The 21,024-nt window shown below is 38.2% G+C and overlaps 1 protein-coding gene across 1 annotated transcript; it reads right to left on the bottom strand.

Moving 5' to 3' along the window:
* Window positions 1-2,513: 2,513 nt before the first annotated feature.
* Window positions 2,514-16,520, bottom strand: LOC124643785 (transmembrane protein 145-like). The gene is made up of 16 exons (XM_047182880.1): window positions 16,447-16,520; window positions 15,945-16,137; window positions 15,331-15,480; window positions 14,587-14,723; window positions 11,728-12,031; window positions 11,092-11,280; window positions 10,490-10,574; window positions 7,102-7,323; window positions 6,327-6,499; window positions 5,210-5,341; window positions 4,798-4,885; window positions 4,530-4,603; window positions 4,339-4,413; window positions 4,086-4,177; window positions 3,268-3,731; window positions 2,514-2,869 (listed from the first exon to the last, which is right to left on the bottom strand). Exons 2-16 carry the CDS (start codon window positions 16,038-16,040, stop codon window positions 2,691-2,693), a joined length of 2,460 nt encoding a protein of 819 aa, XP_047038836.1. The 5' UTR covers window positions 16,041-16,137; window positions 16,447-16,520; the 3' UTR covers window positions 2,514-2,690.
* Between the last annotated feature and the right edge of the window lie 4,504 nt (window positions 16,521-21,024).

Below are 21,024 nucleotides of genomic sequence, written 5' to 3'. Positions count from 1 at the left end.
TGAATTTTCAGATAATTCGTTACGTGATTTCCTGTAAGAGTAAAAGAGATGTTTTATATACGTTGGTTTCGCGAGTTCTCATTGGAGCTAACGATGTTTTGTTTTGTTTGAAGCATGGAGAATAGAATGACTAGTGGAGGTGTTATAACGGAAAATCTCCTAAGAAAGCAGCGCGACAAAATTCGGGTGTTCGGGTTACTGTTTTCGCCCTTACACGTCTTCTTTGGACCCAATACTTTTTTGTAATAAGAAAAATCGTTGACAGAAGTCTCAAATAATCCGAAAGCCTCGTTAATTCACTCGTAACTGATCGTTTTGGTCATGACCATCTTACGTATTTGACCTAGAAGAAGCTACCTGACCTGCCAGCATTATGGCATCTCCGCTTACTTTCCTTACTCCGTAGTTTTAAGGTTTCTATAGCTATTGTGGACGCCCCTTTATTGATTTTCAGACGAAGAAGACAATGGACTGATGGGAACTGAAAAGTGAGATGAAAACTTTTTCACGGTTAGTGTGACAGGTAGGTATTTTCATTCATTGATTTCAAATTTTCAACTATGAATGAAATGATGTAGGTAAGAATGGCTTTTCAAAAAGTAGTGATAACTTATTTTAATATCAACCAAAGGTTAGCTGCACTCTAACTATGTATAAAAATTAGCTTCACTCTAACTATGTATGTAAGAAAATCTTGGAATCTTAATTTGACCCACTTCCCGGTTTTCGATTAGGATGAAATTGTGTTTTTATGGGACTAAGTATGTTTTTGATACTTAACTGGAATAAGTACTTACGGACTTCAATTCAATGTCGTATAGTTTTACACCTTTGTGCCAACTCTCTTACAGTGTTTTTACACCAACGAATTTTCCCCTCAATATTTTTGCAAGTGAGAAGTTATGAGCGTTACTTAATACCTTTAGCGAGGTTTCACATGTCATCGTTTGACTGGTTATTGTCAATTGTTTGCGGAACAACCGAGTAGTATATAATTAGTTAGTGTAAAAACGCTGTAAAGAGTTCCGAAAACATAATTCTGTTTATTGAGAGGTCATTGAATTGACTCGAGAAGATTTAAGCACTTGAAGCAATGTGTAATTAAGTTCTTCGAGAGTTATCATATATTCGAGTTTAAGTTTAAACTGCTGTTATATATAGGTACATCTACTTTAATACTGAAATTACTATGACGAAAATGAACTGCCTCGTTGGTCTAGCTGTCGCAAGTGCGGCTGCTGAGCACGAGGTCTTGGGTTCGATTCCCGAGTCGGGCCGAAATCGCTTTGTGGGTTTTAGAAGACTTTCACAAAGCAGCCCGGAGCCTGGAAGCTGGTAATTGATACATCGGAGCATCGGAGCGACCGTGCATCGGAGAGCACGTAAATGTCGGTCCTGCGCCTGATCTCTCTCCGGTCGTGTCGGATTACCGTCCCATCGGACTATGAGAGTGCACTTGTGTCTGCGCAAATTCTCGTGCATTATAATATGTCCTGCGTAGTTGGCTAATCTCCTTACATGAGAACAGCCGCCGTAGCCGATAATCGGCTAGGAGGACATCATCATGACGAAAGTATTACTCGCCTACTTATATTTTCAAAGATAACTCCAGTTAAGAAATAACACAACGGGGATTTCTTTCACAGTTTTTTATTATAAATCTACGACTAGAAAATGACACACACACATTACACACTAAAAAGGTTATATTAAGTTACGAAAATACACAGACATAAGGTATCTTATAGCTAAGTGGTGCCTATTTACATTACAATATTACTAAAAACCTATAATTTATTGTGTTACGTAAAATAAGACTAGATTCCGAATCAATTCCACTAGTTTACAAAAAGAAAAGATGTAACAAAAAGAAATGAAACATTTTCAATTTCTTTGTAACAGTAAACTATTGATGTAATAATTTTTTTTAAATGTTTTATAATATTGTCAAAAATTCTAGTCCCACCTAATGGCACCCAGATGGGACTAGATTTTTTGTGAAAATGGGACACCGTTTTCATGATTATAACTATTGTTATGAGAACAATATTAAATGCATCATATAAATAATGAGATTGACAGAATACAGGTAAATACAAAAATTAAAAACTTGTTACTTATTTGACCCAGTTGGGCGCCAACTATTTCTTATATGGCCCACTTGGGCGCCAACTTCTCAATCATTTTCAATCGTTTGCAACTTCACTTATCCTATAATTTCAATACAAAATATTGTTCTTCCCAAACTTAATGACGCTCGGTAGGAATCATTTCATCATCTTCCGAGCCTTTTTCCCAACTACTTTGGGGTCGGCTTCCAGTCTAACCGGATGTAGCTGAGTACCAGTGCCTTACAAGGAGCGACTGCTGGAGGAACCATTTAGGTATTTATAATATCTATTTGGATTGTATAGATTTACAGTTAAACTTTCAGTTGCATTGTATAATTTTGTCAGCTTACTATTGTTATGTAATAGACTGTTTGTGAAAATATTACTTTTTAAAAGAGTGTCTATGGAGTTTCTTGCCGGCTCTTCTCCATGAGACCAACTTTTTGGGACCGTGCAAATAGTGTGACGTTTCATAGGAGCCTGCAATGGCCTATTTGAAATAAAAACATTTTGATTTTAATCTGAGGTTAGTTGCGAGACGCCATTAAGTTTGACGAGAACCACGCTACACTACTGAAATTATCCTTTATTGCTTCCAGCTGAGAATAAATCTATGGTAGCTTTGCTGACAGCGTTAGGATAACTTTGTACTCGACCTTCCATGATGGTAGAAATTTCTCCTGAGCTGGACTGAAGACCATTTCTAACGGGAGGTACTTTTTTACCGTTCATCATGAGACTATTGATATCTGGGGTGTCTGGAAAAATGTAATAATTAAGACATGATTTTAAATAAATGAACATAGATTTATTTGATGTAAAAAAATTGCAAAACAATCATTTATTTTTCGGATACAACATGAGATAATGCTACTAACAAAGGGAAAATTGTTTCAATAGCAAGTTTTAAAAATTGGTTCTATTTAATTTAAGCTCATTTACAGTCATAATAATCCAGTGTGTCCTCAAATAGGGTTATTTGCCAACTTCTTGACTTCAAAATCTTGGTAATAATAATTTATGGGTCAAAAATTTGGTATGTATACAAACCCATAATTTTACATGGTGCTAAAAAAAATATTATCAAAGCATTTGCCCATGTATGTGTGTATTATTTAGATGGTCACAAATACTTAAAAGAAAGATACTCACTTACCATCATCAACAGTCTTTTTCCTCTGCATACCAACAATACTTGGCCCTTTCGCTAAAGACCAAGAGGGCACATTTTCATCCCTTTTAATAGGCTCCAAAATATTCCTTCTAGACCTCATAACATTCGGCAAATCACCTCTATTAACTTCTTCTAAAGTATCTCCCAAATTTCGCTCTGGCAACACTGGCGTATTCTGAGCTGGCAACACAGGAGGTTCCATTTTTGAAATTTGATTTTCAACGGTAAATATTTCTTTTGTTGTTTCTTCTTTCGGTATTACCGGTTTTATATCTGCTGAAGAGTTAGTTTCAGTGCTGTCTTGAGATAGAAGACGGTGTTTTGGGGATATTGAGTCTATTCTTTTTGGTATGTTTTTGAGTTTCGGTATTTGGTCTTCTAGAGAAAGGGGTGGGGCTGTAGCCATGTATTGGCTGTACATGTTGCCTATTAGTTCTTCTGTTCGTCTGAAAATACAGAAAAAGTTTAAGGATAAAAAAATATAATTGATGATCGCATCATAATGTGAGTAGGGGTAGCGTCTCCACAAACTCTTTAGTGTGGTTACATTATTGGAAGAACTTTTGAAAACCTTAACGCGAGATTCCACAGATGTGCGGAAAGTAAGAAAAAACTAAAATGTGTGCCAATTGCAACTAAGCATTGTGCATAAACACACATACTTGCAGGGGCTCGTTTGAATGCGTAGTTTTTTTTGTCTCCGATCTTTACGCACAGTTTTGTTGATAGGTAAATAGGTTTTAACCGACTTTCACAAAGAAGGAGGTTATAAATTCGGATATTTGAATGCAATTACCTACCTGGTAAGTGGTATGATAACCGTTTGAGGAGGTGCGTTGGTAGGATGATAGGCATTCGGACCGAAGCCATCGAGAGCTGAGTTTCCTGTCACCTGCGAAAAAAAATCAAAGTTTAAGAAAATAAAACTTGTTTATAAATTAATGTTAATAATTATGTATTTTGAAACCCCGACGCATAAAGAGAGGTGTCATTAGTTTGACTGCTGGGGCTGTTTTTGAAATTAAATAAAAAAGGAAAGTTTAAGTGGTTTACCTCCATAACTCCAATTTGTGTAGTTCTCACGTGGTATGGGAAATTCTTATTGGCGAAAACTGGTAGCGTCAGCAACTGCAAAAATAATAAACTGAATGTTATTTGCTCATTAGTTTTAGATACTTTTTAACACAAGAAAAGCTTTAACTCCTTTTAATATTGTTAGTTTAGGATGATTTATTAAATCTCACCAAAAACATAATGTGTCCACTGAATGTGATGAATAGAAGCACTGCTGTAACCACGCTTTCTCGCACCCATTTATCTGAAGAAGAACAACAAAATATTAAACAACAGTCTACTTGCTCTAGAAATCAGTAATGTACCTACCTAAGCAAAATGCGTGCGAACATTTTTAAATTGTCCGAAAAACCTTTGTGCGTGAAAGAACACAAGCATTCTCGAACATACTTTTGTTCGCAAACAATTTTCCCATAAATTATTTAAGTACCTACTTACCAATATACGTGTTAGCTGTGAGAATGAACAGGGGTCCAGCGTAGAACCAGAGTGTCCCACAAATAAAGAACGGACAGTAGAACATGTTCTGAAACAAAACATATAGGTTGTTGTTTCTTTCTAATCTTCGTCACCAATCATTTTGTCATGAGTGAAAACAGCATGAAAATGTGTGCATAAATTTTTGATCTATGTCTTAGATACAGACGCAGTGGAAAACTTTGTATTATCATACTTCTGCCAGCAGTTTCACCCGCGTCCCGAGCGATCTACTCCATTTACTCATCAAAAAGTTTATTTATAGGTAGCACTATTCAATAAATGTTCTATCTAACACCGAAAGAAATCTAACCAGTTTTCCTGCGCGTTTAAACAAACTCTACAGCTCTAAAACATGACTATGAAAGCTTACCTTTTCAGGATACTTCCTAACAGTAAAGAAGGTCGAGTAAGCGAACATACACCACGCTAATATCCGCAACACAATGAGACCATAGCCAGCTGGACTCTCATATAGATACAGCACTTCACCTGGATCGAAAGCCTGAAAGAAGAGATTACATTATGTGCATAGCCTTTTCCCAACTATGTTGGGTCGGCTTCCAGTCTGAGATGCAGCTGAGTATCAGTGTGCCACTTGGAACGATAGCCTGTCTACTCTCTAACCCAATTATCCAGGTAACACGATATAACTTGATAAGACTGGTTGTCAGACTCGCGGGTTTCCGTAACGACTGCCGAAGATGTTCAAATTTCAGCCAGGATCCACCAATTTAACGTGCCTTTTGAAACACGGAGGAACTCGTCAATACAAGATGGTCACCCATCCAAGGACTGTATGGATGTTCAAGTGTCCAGCTCTATAAGCAAGTAAAACTATTTCCATAAAGATAGACAAACGTTAAATTAGTAGGTCCTGGTTGTCATTTGAAGACCTTTTGCAGTCAGTAGTCACAAACTCTGGTAATAGTCGTGGTGGCCTAGTGGACAAAGAACCAACCTCTCGAGTATGAGGGCGCGGGTTCGATTCCAGGTCAGGCAAGTACCAATGCAACTTTTCTAAGTTTGTACGTACTTTCTAAGTATATCTTAGACACCAATGACTGTGTTTCGGATGGCACGTTAAACTGTAGGTCCCGGCTGTCATTGAACATCCTTGGCAGTCGTTACGGGTAGTCAGAAGCCAGTAAGTCTGACACCAGTCTAACCAAGGGGTATCGGGTTGCCCGGGTAACTGGGTTGAGGAGGTCAGATAGGCAGTCGCTTCTTGTAAAGCACTGGTACTCAGCTGAATCCGGTTAGACTGGAAGCCGACCCCAACATAGTTTGGGAAAAAGGCTCGGAGGATGAGTCACAAACTCTGGTAACCAGACTTATTAAGGAGTGTTGCACTTGTTACTGGGTTGAGAAAATCAGATAGTCAGTCACTCCATGTGGCACTCAGGTACTCAGCTGCATCTTACTTTAAGCCGACCCCAACATACTTAAGAAAAAATCAGGCACATAATGAATAAAACTTAGAAGTTTACCTTAGCCTGATACACGAAAAGCACGATATATGTAACTGCGTAACAACACATGAAAACAGTCAGTTTGACAGTGAATCCCACTTTGAGTCTACCACGCGTTATAGTGTAACCTTTCGCCATTAAAACTAGGAGTAATAGGAACGTCATCTCTGAAAGACCGCAGAAAAACTGCCCTGGAAACATAAAATAAACATTGATCTAAATAAAGTAATGTAATGAACAAGAGTAAAAGGATCAGGTTGTTACAAAAATGGTCTGTAGGTTAGCTTATTTTAAAAGTTGGTCCTTTAAAGATGTTGGATTGCGAAAATCTATGTGTTTGGTATTTTCATGCTGATTGTCAGCCATCTCTTTTTAAGGAGATCAGCCAGCTGCGCAGGACATATAATAGTGCACAAGCATTTCCGCAGACCCAGCTGCACTCACTATTCCTTCACTCTCATAGCCCGATGGGACGACAATCCGACACCACCGGAGAGAGAACAGGCGCAGGACCGACATTAACGTGCTCTCCGATGCACGGGTGTATCAACCACCAACTTACAGACTCTAGCCTGCTTTGTAAAGGTTTCTGAAACCCACAAAGCGATTTCAGTCAAACCCGAGACACTGTTCACAGCAATCACGCAATACATACGCATATGCTTTCTAAATATTTCTAGAGGCTCAGGTATAGAAGTTAACAGAGGTTTACAGAAGTTAACAGAAGTTATTGGAAGTTAGTAGAAGTTAACCGAAGTTAATAGAAGTTTTTAGAAGCGTAAAAATCACTTACCAACAATCTTAGCATTGTCGCTACCGAATCCATTAGCCGCGTAACGTATATACGCCAAACTTTGTAACATTACGCCCGAGTGTTGTGATACTATCGACATTAGGAACAACTTGTATGTCGAGTGTAATAGATGTCGAGACTTCAACTCGACACTACACATCACTACTGCTATCATTACTATGACGTAGGCGAATGTGTAGGCTAGGAGAACTGGTAGTACATCTGTGGGAAATAAATATTTAGTTAGTAGTTGTAAGGGCCTTATCATACTAGCGGATTGCGAGCGTCTTCAAAGCGGAACGGACGCGCAACGAACACGCCGCGCATACGCAGCGAATTCATTGCGGACGCGCAAAAAATTCGTCGCGAAAAGCAGTGTTTTATTCGTTTGCAAGAAAACTCAAAGTAGTCGCTCTCTTCCATTCGATTATTGTTTGAATCCATTTTGTTACAAGCGACGAAAACGTTGCGAATTTGCCGTACGTCCGCGACGTCTTGGCTGAGCAGCCGCAGCGTGTTCGCGTCGCATTCGCTATTCGCCCGCTCCGCTTTGGAGACGCTCGCAATCCGCTAGTATGATAAGGCCCTAAAAGTTATGGGATTTCTTCCATAGTTGAAAATTTACTAGCTTCCCGTGAGAGTTACTGCCCGTACCGGGATAAAATATACAACATGTAACGTAATTAACGCACACCCTCAAACACGCCAATTAGAATATTATGTTATAATCATAATACATACACTGAATTTTTAATTTGACATGTTATTTACTAATTCAAATTTTTTAATAAATTGTTATACCAATTCTTGGAGAACTTTTTGGTCATACTACTACGCACGCAAATATCGCGCCGCGCGCCGCTCGACTCGACACAACATAACGAAACTACGGAAAAAGCCGACAATACACGAAGTCTTATTACTTTGAGTTACGGTCTATTTGAATTTGTTTTGAGGGTAAGGTTAATATGACAATAATTTCCGTAGTTTTAATTATTTTTGGGATAAAAAATTACCTATATTAAAAATGATATAAATCGATTCAGTAAACGATTCTGAACAAACTAATTTCAGGATGTGCGTTAATTAAGTTACATGTTGTATATGTCTATGTTACCGTAAGATTACAAACATCGTTAGATTACAATCTATCTCGAGAGATTGTAAACTGTCGAATTATTGTGAACCGTAACATCTGATTGCAATTTAACGCATTATTTTTCGCTATATTATAATCTATCGATGAGAAATTGTCAAATTGTCAACTGTCCGAAAGCTCTCTCTGATTGGTCAGTCTTTTTGTAAGATCGACCAATCACGACCAGCCGTTCTGTTCCCATGGAGTTCTCGTAGAGTTAGGAATGAAATAGAGGTGTCAGTTAAATAAAATAAATGCTCTTCAAAAATTCTTCAAGTATTAAATTTATATAAAAATAACTCTTATAAAAATACAGTTAGGTATTTTGTCTTCAAATACAAACTAATATTTAAAAATAAAATAAAAGGGGTGCTAATTAAACAGGCTTCTTTTTAATATCATTATTCGCCCCCAAAAATGTATGTTGCCTTCTAAATTACTAAGTCAGCCACAATTAATAAAGCGTCGAGCATCTAAATAATACTATCTTAGCCACGAGTTATCTTCCACTCTAAATACAACTCAGCATGATGGTTATTTTTTTGCATCTAAATTTGTAGCATGCATTCTAACAGTAAACTTCTTAAATACTATTAAATGACATCATAAAAATATTTATTTACCTTCTAATTTTTTAACTCGTACCTACTGAGTTTTTTGTTTAAAATATAACACATCCCATATTAATTGACCCAGCATGGAAGTAAGCATGCAACATGCAGCAAGCATAACTTCTGTCACGGCTCCGGCGCTGCGGGGCTCCGGCGGTCCCATGCGAGCTTATCGTCGCAGATGGTTTTCACGCTCACCACCGCAGCTTCGGCTTGCTGGCCGGCGGAGCCGGCCAGCCTCAGCCGCGGCGGCGAGCGCTGAAACTACCTGCGCCTCAGCTCGCAGGCCGCCTCGCCCCTCCGCGCCTACGCGGTTTTGAATTGCACTCTAGGGGTAGGGCAGACAAGACTACGTGGAGTCGGTTTTGCAGCGATTCGTTTTCGTCACTAACTTCAATTTTTAATACAATTTTTAATTGTGTGTAATTTGAGTCTTAAAAATTAAGTACAATTTTTGATTTTATAAAAAATTAAACCATCACTTATTTTTGCACGTCAAAGAGCTGTGACACCGGGAGTTGCAAAGAACATTGTCTTTTTTGACGTTCTACCAATCAGCGCGCAAGATGCATTCCGTTCTACGCCAGTTGACAATTTGACCGCTCTACATCGCTCTCGATCTTACAAAAAGACTGACCAATCAGGGAGAGCTTTCGGACAGTTGACAATTTGACAATTTCTCATCGATAGATTATAATATAGCGAAAAATAATGCGTTAAATTGCAATCAGGTGTTACGGTTTACAATAATTCGACAGTTTACAATCTCTCGAGATAGATTGTAATCTAACGATGTTTGTAATCTTACGGTGACATCTATATTACTTGGGGAGAGTGTACCTTTTCAATAGTGAAAGAATTTTCCCAATCGGTTTAGTAGTTTCGGGCCTTTGTAGGTTACAAACAAAAATGTTGTCCGACATGAAATAAAGGCGCGGCTCCACCGCAGTGCACGCTGCGCACGGACACGCGGCGCATTTTAGCTGCATGTATTCATTTGTTTGACAACGTGGGTCTACGTTTCCACTGAAGTACACGAATATGACCCACGACTATGTATAGCGTGGCACGGCGCACGGGTAGACCCACGCTGACATCGTTGAGCTACGTATCCGCTTACAACAACTGCTCTGCGATAACCGAGCTGTACATAGTCGTGGGTCTTATTCGAGTACTCCAGTGGAAACGTAGACCCACGTTGACAGTGTTGAGCTATGTAACCGCCTATTCGAGCAAGCCACGCGTGATCAATGACGTCATTTCATGCGTAGCCTCTCCGTGGGTTGCAGTGGACACAACCACATACATTTTCTTACAAAGCGAAGCTTAATACACGTGCGTAGCCTCTCCGTGCACCGCGGTGGAGCCTCGCCTTAATGTTGTGTTCATTTTTATATGGATGCGTGAATAGTACCCTCAAACGCGGGTGAAACTGCTAGTTGAAGCTAATGTATAATAATATTTTTTTTTGCAAATATGGGTAATACAGAGGTCTTAAAATAAAGCTCAGCCATATTTTGCCATTCGGCATGCAAACATTAACATTATTTATAGGTTTAGGTACATAGACAAGATCAATTAAATTAAGCCATACAATTATACATATTTCACTATTTTTAATATTGGAAGGAATACTTACAAAATTCGTCAGCAGAAAAATGTTCATGCCAAAAATCACCATCAGGTCCGTTGGTCATCAAGAATCTATACCGGACATCCAAACCCTGTGGAAGAAGAAGACTATTGAAATCTTCGACGACCTAGTGATGAAAGGTAAAGGAAAAACCTTTGAGAGGTCGTGAGAGCCCTCGCAATCCACGTCACGTTCCTGAATCACGTCACGTCACCATTGGAAATAACATTTTTTTAAAAGAGTGTCCGTGGAGTTTCTTGCCAGTTCTTCTCCATTGGATTTAATTACGTTTAGTAACCTTGCCACTAGTGTCTGATTGACTACTTAAATTATTTATTCAAGGTTAAGAAACAGCACTTTTTGAACGTCAAAATTTAAAAAAATACAGTCCTCCAAATGCCCATATTCACCACATCCTATGTGTTTTTGCTGGCAAGAAGAAGTGACGCAACAAACTCCCCAGCAACACATGTCTGTCTGTAGGTTAGAAGAACCTTTCAACTATGTTTTCATTTACCTCTATAATGTATTACGGTAGGTATAGAATATGCATTAATAAGAGCTTGCAAAGACCTATTTGAAATAAACACTTTTCACACAAGACTTGCCTTATTGCTATCACAATTACTGATAGCTATGAACCACCACCGTTCCCTCGCAGACCGGAATCTTCTAGAATTGTGACAGGAGACCAGTAACCTCTCTTTCTCGCTCTGACTGGGTAGACTGTGCGCTTCAGAGTTCAGCCGACGCCGACGAAACCGCTCGTAGAGGTCTAGTGAGCGTTTCATTTTGTGCTGAAATGGAATAACAATTAGGTAAATAATATTAAGGTTAGGTAAAACTTCAAAGACTATCTTGAAAGTCAGTTTTTTTAAAACAGCTGTTTAGGTGTTAAGATTTCTTGCAATCAATTTCTGTAATGTAGTAATTAGTACAAAAGACGGTTGCTAAACATGCTTTTATAAAGCAAGTAAACTTTACAAGACTTTTACCAAGTCCAAACACAGCTACAATACGATAATCCATCGTAAAATTCCTGTTCATAACTTTGGGCTCCATCATCAGATCAGTTCTACAATACCATATTAGTATTACTGTATTGTCATCAGAACTACATAGAGCTGCCAATTTTCACTACGATCCTTGGAAGATAGTTAAATTAGTTACCACCTTAGATTCCATTACATAGTAAGTTACATACAAGTCAACCTAATAAAAACGTCTTAAAAACCATTACTTACCCCACTCCTATTCCGATTTTCAAACAAAATTTCCACTTCATCGTTCAGATTTGCAAAATGGCTGCCGTTACCCGGTCCTATGCTTTCCCAAAGCTCATCATCAGGTCCCATAGTGGTGGTATTCACGTCATCAGTCGGTACTATCTCGTACCAGGTGGTGTTGTTACTATCAGTCAAAGTGGGTCTGGGATTATGGGTCGTGGTTTTGAGAAACTGGTCGTAATATGAGGGTTCTGGTGGTTGGAGTTTCGTGGTGTTCTTTGGGGTTTTTTTGGGAGGGTCTATCGGTTTTGAGGGTGTTGTGCTGTAAAAAGAAAGGCATGTTTATTGTTTTTGATTAAAAATCCATACCTTTTTAGGGGTCCGTACCCAAAGGGTAAAACGGGACCCTATTGTTTTAGATCCTCTGTCCGTCCGTCCGTCCGTCTGTCATCAGGCAGTATCTCATAAACCGTGATGGTTAGGGAGTTGAAATTTTCACAGATGATGTATTTCTGTTGCCGCTATAACAACAAATACTGCAAACTAGACTAAAATAACAATTTTTTTGGTCAAATACAACAAACATGATTTTTTTTGACTCATTTTTGCCCTTCGTGCGCGAGTCTGACTCGCACTTGGCCGGTTTTTTATTACACCTAAACCCCCAATTAAGTATAATAAAAAATTTTGTATACTAATAGTCTGTAGGCCTGAGAAAAGACGTAGTCTTCGTTTTATGTGGTTGCAGGAAATAGTTCTCCCGGGTACTGGAAACTGCGGGGAACAGTTTAAACAAACAAAATCTTTAGCTATAGGAATTATTCCTGAGTTTTATTGAGTAGGATATACATACATATGTTTACTTATCTAAAAGATGTACTCTAAGTCTGATACCAGTCTAACCAAGGGGTATTGGGTTGCCCGGATAACTGGGTAGAGGGGATCAGATAGGTCAGTCGCTCTTTGTAAAACACTGGTACTCAGCTGAATCTGGTTAGACTGGAAGCCGATCTCAACATAGTTGGGAAAAGGCTCTGAGGATGATGATCTAAAAGATGTACTCTCAATAATTGGATTCACATATATTTAGGCCTATTTTCACCCACGACATAAATATCAGTTTTGTTAAAACAACTGTTTAGTATGAATTTTCACGTACAATTATCATGACGTTTATTTTGACAGTGAACTTGGGCTTTAGACGTCTTAGTACTAACTATATTCAGCCCATTTATTGTATTAAACTGTACTATCTGACCTCTACAATCCAATTACTAGGTTACTCAATGACCCTTCACACCTAGGACACGACTATAAATACAAACCGATTGATGTACTGCTAGAAGTAAGGTCCTCACTATGAATACAACAATGACCCAGATATCTATGCACTTAACTCATTTAGACGTGGGTTGAGATGTTCTAGGGTTAGCAGACTATGCAATATGATGATTTGCCTAGCCTTCACCTAAATATAAGGGTCTTCCAATCCAAGGATGTAGCTGTACCTACTAATACTGGGTAACACAATAAACTTTAGGTACTTTTGTGTTACCATTTCATTTAAGTTGTCTCAAAAGGGCATTGGCTTCGGCCTAATGTTCATCTTCAAAAAATCTGGGACTTTCTTATCCCGTGGTCTTACAAGAACTATGTCAAATAAGTATAGTTGTGTGGTTTTAAAAAACTTTCAGAAAACACGGAGTATGGAAGTTGGTGATTGATACAGCCGAGCATCAGAGAGCTCATTAATCTCGGTCCTTTGCCTGATCTCTCTCTGGTCGGATTGCCGTCCCATCGGGCTATGAGAGTGCAGGAATAGAGAATGCACCTGTGTCTGCGCAAATGCTTGTGCACAATAGTGGTAATATGTCCTGCGCAGTTGGCTGATCTCCTTATATGAGAACAGTCGCCGTGGCTGAAGTCGGCCGTTGACGCGATTATATTATGAACAGAAATCTTGGCATCCCTGATTGCAAGTAAAATTGCAGTGTTAGGTACATCAGTTAGAGAAAGATTTAGCTGGTATAATAGCAATATATGTTTGTCAAACTGCACATTACAATAATTTTGGTATGTAGAGCTAAACACTTTATTAATATGGCAGAGAACATTTTTGATATTGTCGTGGGACGTAGTTTGAGAGTAGGTGCATATTGGTTCAATCCATTTATTTAGACTTTAGAGTTTCTGAGGATGATGGCGAAAATTCTAAGGTAGATCAGATCTTATTTCCACAGTGGGAGGGAGGTCCTTTAATTACTTTTGACTAGTTTTGACCCCATGATATACCCAAAACGAAAACAATTGTAGGTATATGGACAACTGACTGACAATTTAAATTAGGATGACATAAGAATTTTGTCGAAATCACTAATATGTAGTAGATATCTGTGTATTACAGGATCCTTTCTTATACATCGTTAGAGGATATTTCGATTCATTGAGTTAAAGTAGCCCAAAACAGTTTTGGTAAATTAAATTACACCCGCTAGTAAAATTGTGTCATTTGTAAATGTAAACACCATGTAGCATTTTAATCTTTTTTTTTATTCTCATATTCTTTGTCTATTGTGAATCTACATGAACTTCGCATGTTGTTATAGTATGTATCAATACATACAAACTGTAATACCTATTATTTTTAAAAGAGTAACCATGGAGTTTCTTGCCCGTTCTTCTCCATAGGAAGCTACTTTTGGAATGGGCAACTAGAATCAACTTTATTTATATTTTTTGACGTTCATAAGTGCTTTTGAAGGCCTAAATAAAATAAATGATTTGACTTTGACTTTGACTTTGTAATTTCTTCCTAAAGTAACACCAACTTACTGTCCTCACAATTCTGAACCTCTGAAGACTACATAGGGTTCTTACCTCTTAGCAGCGGGTAATTCCTTATTATGCTTGGTGATGATGCAGCCGGAGTACTCCGTGTCAGGGTACCAGTGAGACAGCCTGATGATCTGGTTCTGACCGGCTCGGTTTAGTACTTCTTCGCGTTGTTTGCATGTCTGTCGAAGAAATGGAAGGTGTTAAAAAGCACAGGGTTTTTGGTCCTTAGACAAGAGTTGGTGAATTCGTGTTCTTATTATGTCGTGGTCAGCTGGTGAAAATTGTGGGCTGCGGGATTGTTCGCGCGAGTTACCGCGGCCCTGGTATATAAAAGGTCTACAACTGAAAACGACGGTTCTTAGTCAGTAAGAGTCTGACACTCCCGCACCGCTGCTAACCCACAACGGGAGAGGTCATTTGATGGCTTTTGACGTCGTTAAAAAAAAAGCTGGTGAAAATGGCAATTTAATCAAACAGAACAGCCCTTTGTCAGAATATCGTTTCGGTTGAAAAACCTACTGCTGGTCTTCCCCGAGGATTGCAATTTAATCACACGTCTATACGTTGTTTAGCCGACATGTTAAATGCAACTTTCGAAAGTTTTGTTGTTTTCCTCTTTGTAAAGGCTCCGAAATTACAGCACTGATTTGAAAAATTTTCTCACTGTTGGGAAGCTACATTATCCCCGGATGACATAGGCTATACATAATCTTAGTACAGGGTACTGTTTCCTTGGAAAGGAGGTAAAAAACAAGCAAGTCTTTTATAAAATGTCTCTTCTCTTACCTTACTACTATGGTATACTGAAGGCCATTGGCTATCTTCATCATAATAAAGCAACAGATTAGGTATACCGGACTCCTTGTCATACTCTATCAGGTACTCAAACTGCCCTTCCAGGGACAGAAAACAGAAGCGCGCTAAAAACGCCCAGTTCTGAAAAACAAAAAACATACGTCATACTTTTTGATAAGTTTCTCCGTGTTTCGGAAGGTACATACAATCAATTGGTCCTGTGTGTCATTTGAACATCTTTGGTAGTCGTTACGGGTAATCAGAAACAAGAGATCTGGAAATTGCGGGCATCGAACCAGGACTTGCTTTAATCATTTGCGCCAATTAGGTATGTATTTAGATTTTTTGAATATAACTTTCAAAGCAAAAACTTCGAATTTTCGTGATTCTTCTCTTTCATCATCATCTGCCTAGTTGGGAAGTCCCAACTATGTTTGGATGGGCTTCCAGTGTAACGTGCAGCAGAGCACCAGTATGCCACATGGTGTGACTGCCTATCTGACCTCCTCAACCCGTTACCCTTCGGAAAGATGGGAGTTCTTTTTCTCCTTATAGAGGAATAAAAGAAAATACTGTGTCTTTGAATATCGTTGTTATAAACTTACATCTTTCGTATCGATTCTTCCCTCCACCCATTTCCCGTAAACCCGTGACGTCATGCCCAGCCAGACTATAACCCAAGCTCCCGGCAACGCTTGCATTATTGATCTAATTCTCCTTGTTTTATCTTTATTGTATTTCTATGGTAATCGTTGTGAATGGTAGCGTCCTTTGGGCTTTTGGTGGCTTTGTTTGAATCTGAAATGTTTTGGGAGATTATTTTTATTAGATGGTTTAGGTAGATGTTTAAGAGGATATAAATAGAAATATTTAATGAAATTTTGCAATGACGCGCCGTTAAGAAAAGGTAGGGCACTAAGATAAATTTTCATCTAAAAATTAAATGTCTATATTATTAAGGAAAAAAGGCTCCGATTACTTAAATAAAAAAGTCAAAAGTCAAAGCAAAAGTTCAAAAAACGATTGATTTCCAAAGCAGGGCTCGGATGTAGGTTTCACGAAAATTCAATCTACATAGGTATTAAAAAAAAAAGTCGTTTAACCAACCGATTACATAAACGACTGTCGATGAAATTGGTCCTGATTCTTCTTACTTATTGGTATTTTTGAGTTAGTCCTTTTTTGAATGTTACTTATTTTTTTTTAAATTTCATAAAGAAGGATGACTAACTACTACTACACATTTTGAAATTTTTATAAGCTTGTACAATCATTGCAATGGTCGTACACATAATAGTAATTAAAATGAGTGTGCGATGTACAGATTACTATTTCCAGTAATTCAAGTTAAGTTTGATAAAACAAATGGGTTTTAAGTAATCGGTAACTTTCTAGATTCTATAATTTCCACTAGGAACTGAAAATAATAATATTTTGAAAAAATCAAGAGACCCTATATAACACACTTTTCCCCGGTCGGGTATGGGAAGAAATTTCCCCGGGACACGGTTGAAACCACGGGCGGAAACTAATATTTATTGTCATAAATCTAATAAAAAACATATTATTAATATGTAGTTACTTAGTTAATTTTTCTTCTTAAAATAATTATTTTAACTTTTGCTTAAATAGTTAGGTAAATACTTATTTTTTCCCATATCTAGTTGCACATTTATATGAACGTTATTAAAATTTAAATTCCCTTGAATTCTACTAAAAAGCTCAAGGGCGAAATTGAACATTATGCCTACCATAAATAAATAATTAGGTCACATCAAAACGATTTGAATATCACTCACCATGTTCCCAAAATTCTAGATTATCTATGAAATTTTCCCTCCAAAATGGCTGCCAAAATTATTTCAATAAATACATTTACAATTATTTTATTTTACTTTAGTTTTAATTTAATAATTATTATTAGATTGCTAGTTTGTTTTGGAACTGGTAAAGTGTTGTGATATTGGTTGCCATGGTTACGCGTCCATACATATACTTTTAAGCGCTTTACATAGAACGCGATTTAATCGGATGCGTTCAATTGATTCAACTGTATTCATTAAGAAGTAGGTAATTTGTTTAGAAACATAATTTATATATTTTTTATGTAAAATTGTGTTCCCAGATACAAACACAGAAAAAAATAAGAATTAATCCAATTTCACCTAGGTTAACCTGTGTCATATTTCCGTGGGTCTTTCCTGCTCAAGAAGATTTTCTGACTTGTGAACTTTTCATTACTTATCTACCTATTGATAAATTTTTATTCTTTTAAGAAATGTTTATGTTATGTTTTATTAAAAAAAAAGTTTCTTTTGTTAAATAAAGGTATTCAAAGCAATAAATGAGCTATTTAATACTGAAACATTGTTTGAAATCGGATCCATAGTTCTTAACATTAGCGCGTTCAAACAAAGCTCTTCTACTATAGACTGACCGACAACTCGCCAGCACGAGTTTATTTTCAAAACATTCTATTTAAATTGCATCTGGATGCTTCTAGAATTCAGTCCCCTTTGATCGCTTATAAACTGCGTGGAATTTTCGGCACTTATCTACGAGAGCTGCCACGCAATTTATTCTGAGCATGGAGAACAAAATGACTAGCGGAGGTGCCATAACGGAAAATCGCCTAAGAAAGTCGTACGCCAAAATGCGAGTGTGTGGGCGACGACGAACGTTACTGTTTTCGCCTTATACGCCTTATGTTGACCCGACCATTTTATGTAATACCAAAAATCGTTGTTAGATGTATCAAAGATCCCAAAAGCCTTGTTATTTCACTCGTAACAGATCGTTTGAGTCATGCCCATTATACGTATCTGAGCTAGAAGAAGGCGCCTGACCTACGTTCATTATGGCATCTCCACTCATATTTCCTTACTCCGTGGTTCTGAGGATCTCGGAAGAGGCGATTTAGGATTTCAACGCAGGATACAGCTCATAATGCGATTACTTGTGCGCTTATTAAATTACGTATTATGGGGGATTATTCCACCAATTGTCCTCTTCAAGGTTAATATGGATGTCAACTTCGGGGATATGAAAATAATCCAAGTAGCCGTTTCCCGCAGTTTCAAACCTAAACTTCATTGAAACGGAACGTAACGGAGAAGTTTTGAAACCACCAATAGAATTTCTCCGCTTAGGAACACCGTTGAGTCGGTGTCTGAAATAACGAACTTCTAATGGTTGTTTAAAAACCCCTCTGCACTGCTCCGATTTGGTGAAATCTGGGCCTCAGTCAATGCCGAGTCAATGTAACCTGTGCCTGGGAGGTCTTTAGCAGTCAGTAACAATTCTACGTCAGGCGGATTTGAGAAAACTCTGACAACTCTGACACCAGGGCTTGTTAGGTGATTAGACCTTCATCTCACTCGATAAGATGAAGAAAAATTGTCAGCCGAAAGACGTTCACTGCTGGATAAAAGTCTCCCCCAAGGTGAAAGCCGCATGAAAAATCCATTATGTAATTTTGACAAGGTAGATCGCGAGCAGACAGACAGACCCGAAGGACTTAGTAGATATTATAATAACTACGTAGATATATTTATCTCCGTAGTTTAGCCTCACTTACTATGGAGGTTAACCACTTTCGTCACTATATACGTCAGCTGTACTAATCTGAAGATATACGACCAACTGTACTGACGATTGCATTGACCTCTTCCTGTTGTCGGCTCAGGAAGTGACGAAAATGATTCATTCGAAAATATTCTGAGTAGTAACTTGTTCTGGATAAATTTGTAATTTACCAATCTAATCGGATGCAGCTGAGTATCAGTGTACCACAAGGAGTGACTGAACTATGTGACCTCCTCAATTCAGTTGTCAGGGCAACCCGATACTCCTTGGTAAAACTGGTTGCCAGACTTTTTAATTTCTGAAGTCCTCTGGGCTGTCATGTGAACTTCTTTGTCAGTAATTACGGGTATTCAGAAGGTCAGAAAGTCTCACCACGGGTAAGTATCGGTAACTGGGTTGAATTGGTCAGGTAGGCTCCACGTAAAACACTGGTACTCAGTGGCATATAATAATAATGGCGTCCACGGCCGATTTCGGCCACGGCGGCTGTTATCATATAAGGAGATCAGCCAGCTGCGCAGGACATTTTATAGTGCGCAAGCATTAGCGCAGACACAAGTGCGCTCTCTATTCCTTCACTGTCATAGCGCGATGGGACGGCAATCCGACACGACCGGAGAGATATCAGGCGCAGGACCGACATTTACGTGCTCTGCGATATAGTATGTTATAGAGTAGAAAAGGCTAGACAGATGATTCATTGAAGGTACTCAAACAGCATAGAATATTAAATAAGTGTGTTGACAATAAATTACTTAGGCACTGGAATCTAGATACGCAGATCCTCATAATTCGCGTAATTTGGGTAATCAGGTCATCCTTTTCTCATATTTCTAGCCATTTACAATAACAGTCACAGTACCTACAGGCAGTCGTTACGGGTAGTCAGAAGCCAGTAAGTCTGACACCAGTCTAACCAAGGGGTATTGGGTTGCCCGGGTAACTGGGTTGAGGAGGTCAGATAGGCAGTCGCTTGTTGTAAAGCGCTGGTACTCAGCTGCATCCGGTTAGATTGGAAGCCGACCCTAACATAGTTAGGAAAAGGATCGGGAATCGGGAGATGATGATTACTTACAATAACAAAGTCGTGATGGCCTAGTGGTTAATTAGCAGTCTCTCAAACTCAGGCATTTGCCTGAGTTGGAATTAACTCAGTACTTATTTAAGTAAAAGTACTTATTTAAGTAAAATTTTCTTGACTATGTTTTTCTTTTAATGCTCAATCCTTCTCCGTGTGAGAGTGTGCCCGGCAGTGGGACGATAAAAAGGCTGTAACAGTAACAGATGTTTTTCTAGGTCTTTCTTTTTATTATTAGTACAAAGGTAGGTAGTTAAAAAGACTTGTATCATAATTCATTCTTCTATTTCGACGGTAAAAAGGCAAAAGGGGTCAAGCGCCACATTTTGCGATTTTAACTTTTTTATTGACCCCAACTCCACTATTTTTTCTCTTTCGAATGGTCGTAATATCGTTTTCCTAGCATGAAAAAAAGTCACTTGCACCAAAGAATTATTTGTACTGAAGTGCCAAATCGATACTTGCCAAAAGTGCTCAAGCGACACCAACTTTACCTTGCTTGGTTGAAGGACCATTTTGTGTATTACGTTTTTGTATCGCCTTGTCATTTGGCATAATTTTAAAAACAAACGTTTGTATCCATTTTTCTTTTATTTGTTTAATAACTATAACGTCGCTTACACCAATAGTAAAAATTGACAACTAAACATAATTGGCGCTTGGCCCCTTTCTTAAATAATTTTATTTTCATTACGTTGCATTTGATCCACTAAGCGCGCGCCAGCGCCTGGAGCTTAGGCCAAAATCTAAATATTCCAACATTAAATATTGGTGCTTGACCCCTCGCGAAAGCGATAAACATGGTTAAAACCTGGGGTCAAGCGACATCTATCTTTGAAACTATTGATCTCAGGCTTATTTTGATGTAAAATTATTAAAGAACATTGTATTTTAGTAAACTGTTCTGAAGATTGTGATGTGATTCAATAACTCTCCTGAACAATATGATCTGTGGTGCTTGACCCCTTTTGCCTTTTACCCGTCGATTTATATTCTTTATCTTTACCATTAAAGAAAACATT

The sequence above is a fragment of the Helicoverpa zea genome, chromosome 28 (genome assembly GCF_022581195.2).
Source record: "Helicoverpa zea isolate HzStark_Cry1AcR chromosome 28, ilHelZeax1.1, whole genome shotgun sequence".
Taxonomy (NCBI): domain Eukaryota; kingdom Metazoa; phylum Arthropoda; class Insecta; order Lepidoptera; family Noctuidae; genus Helicoverpa; species Helicoverpa zea.
Note: the sequence above shows the minus strand (reverse complement) of the source record. Positions and strands in the feature narration are given on the sequence as shown.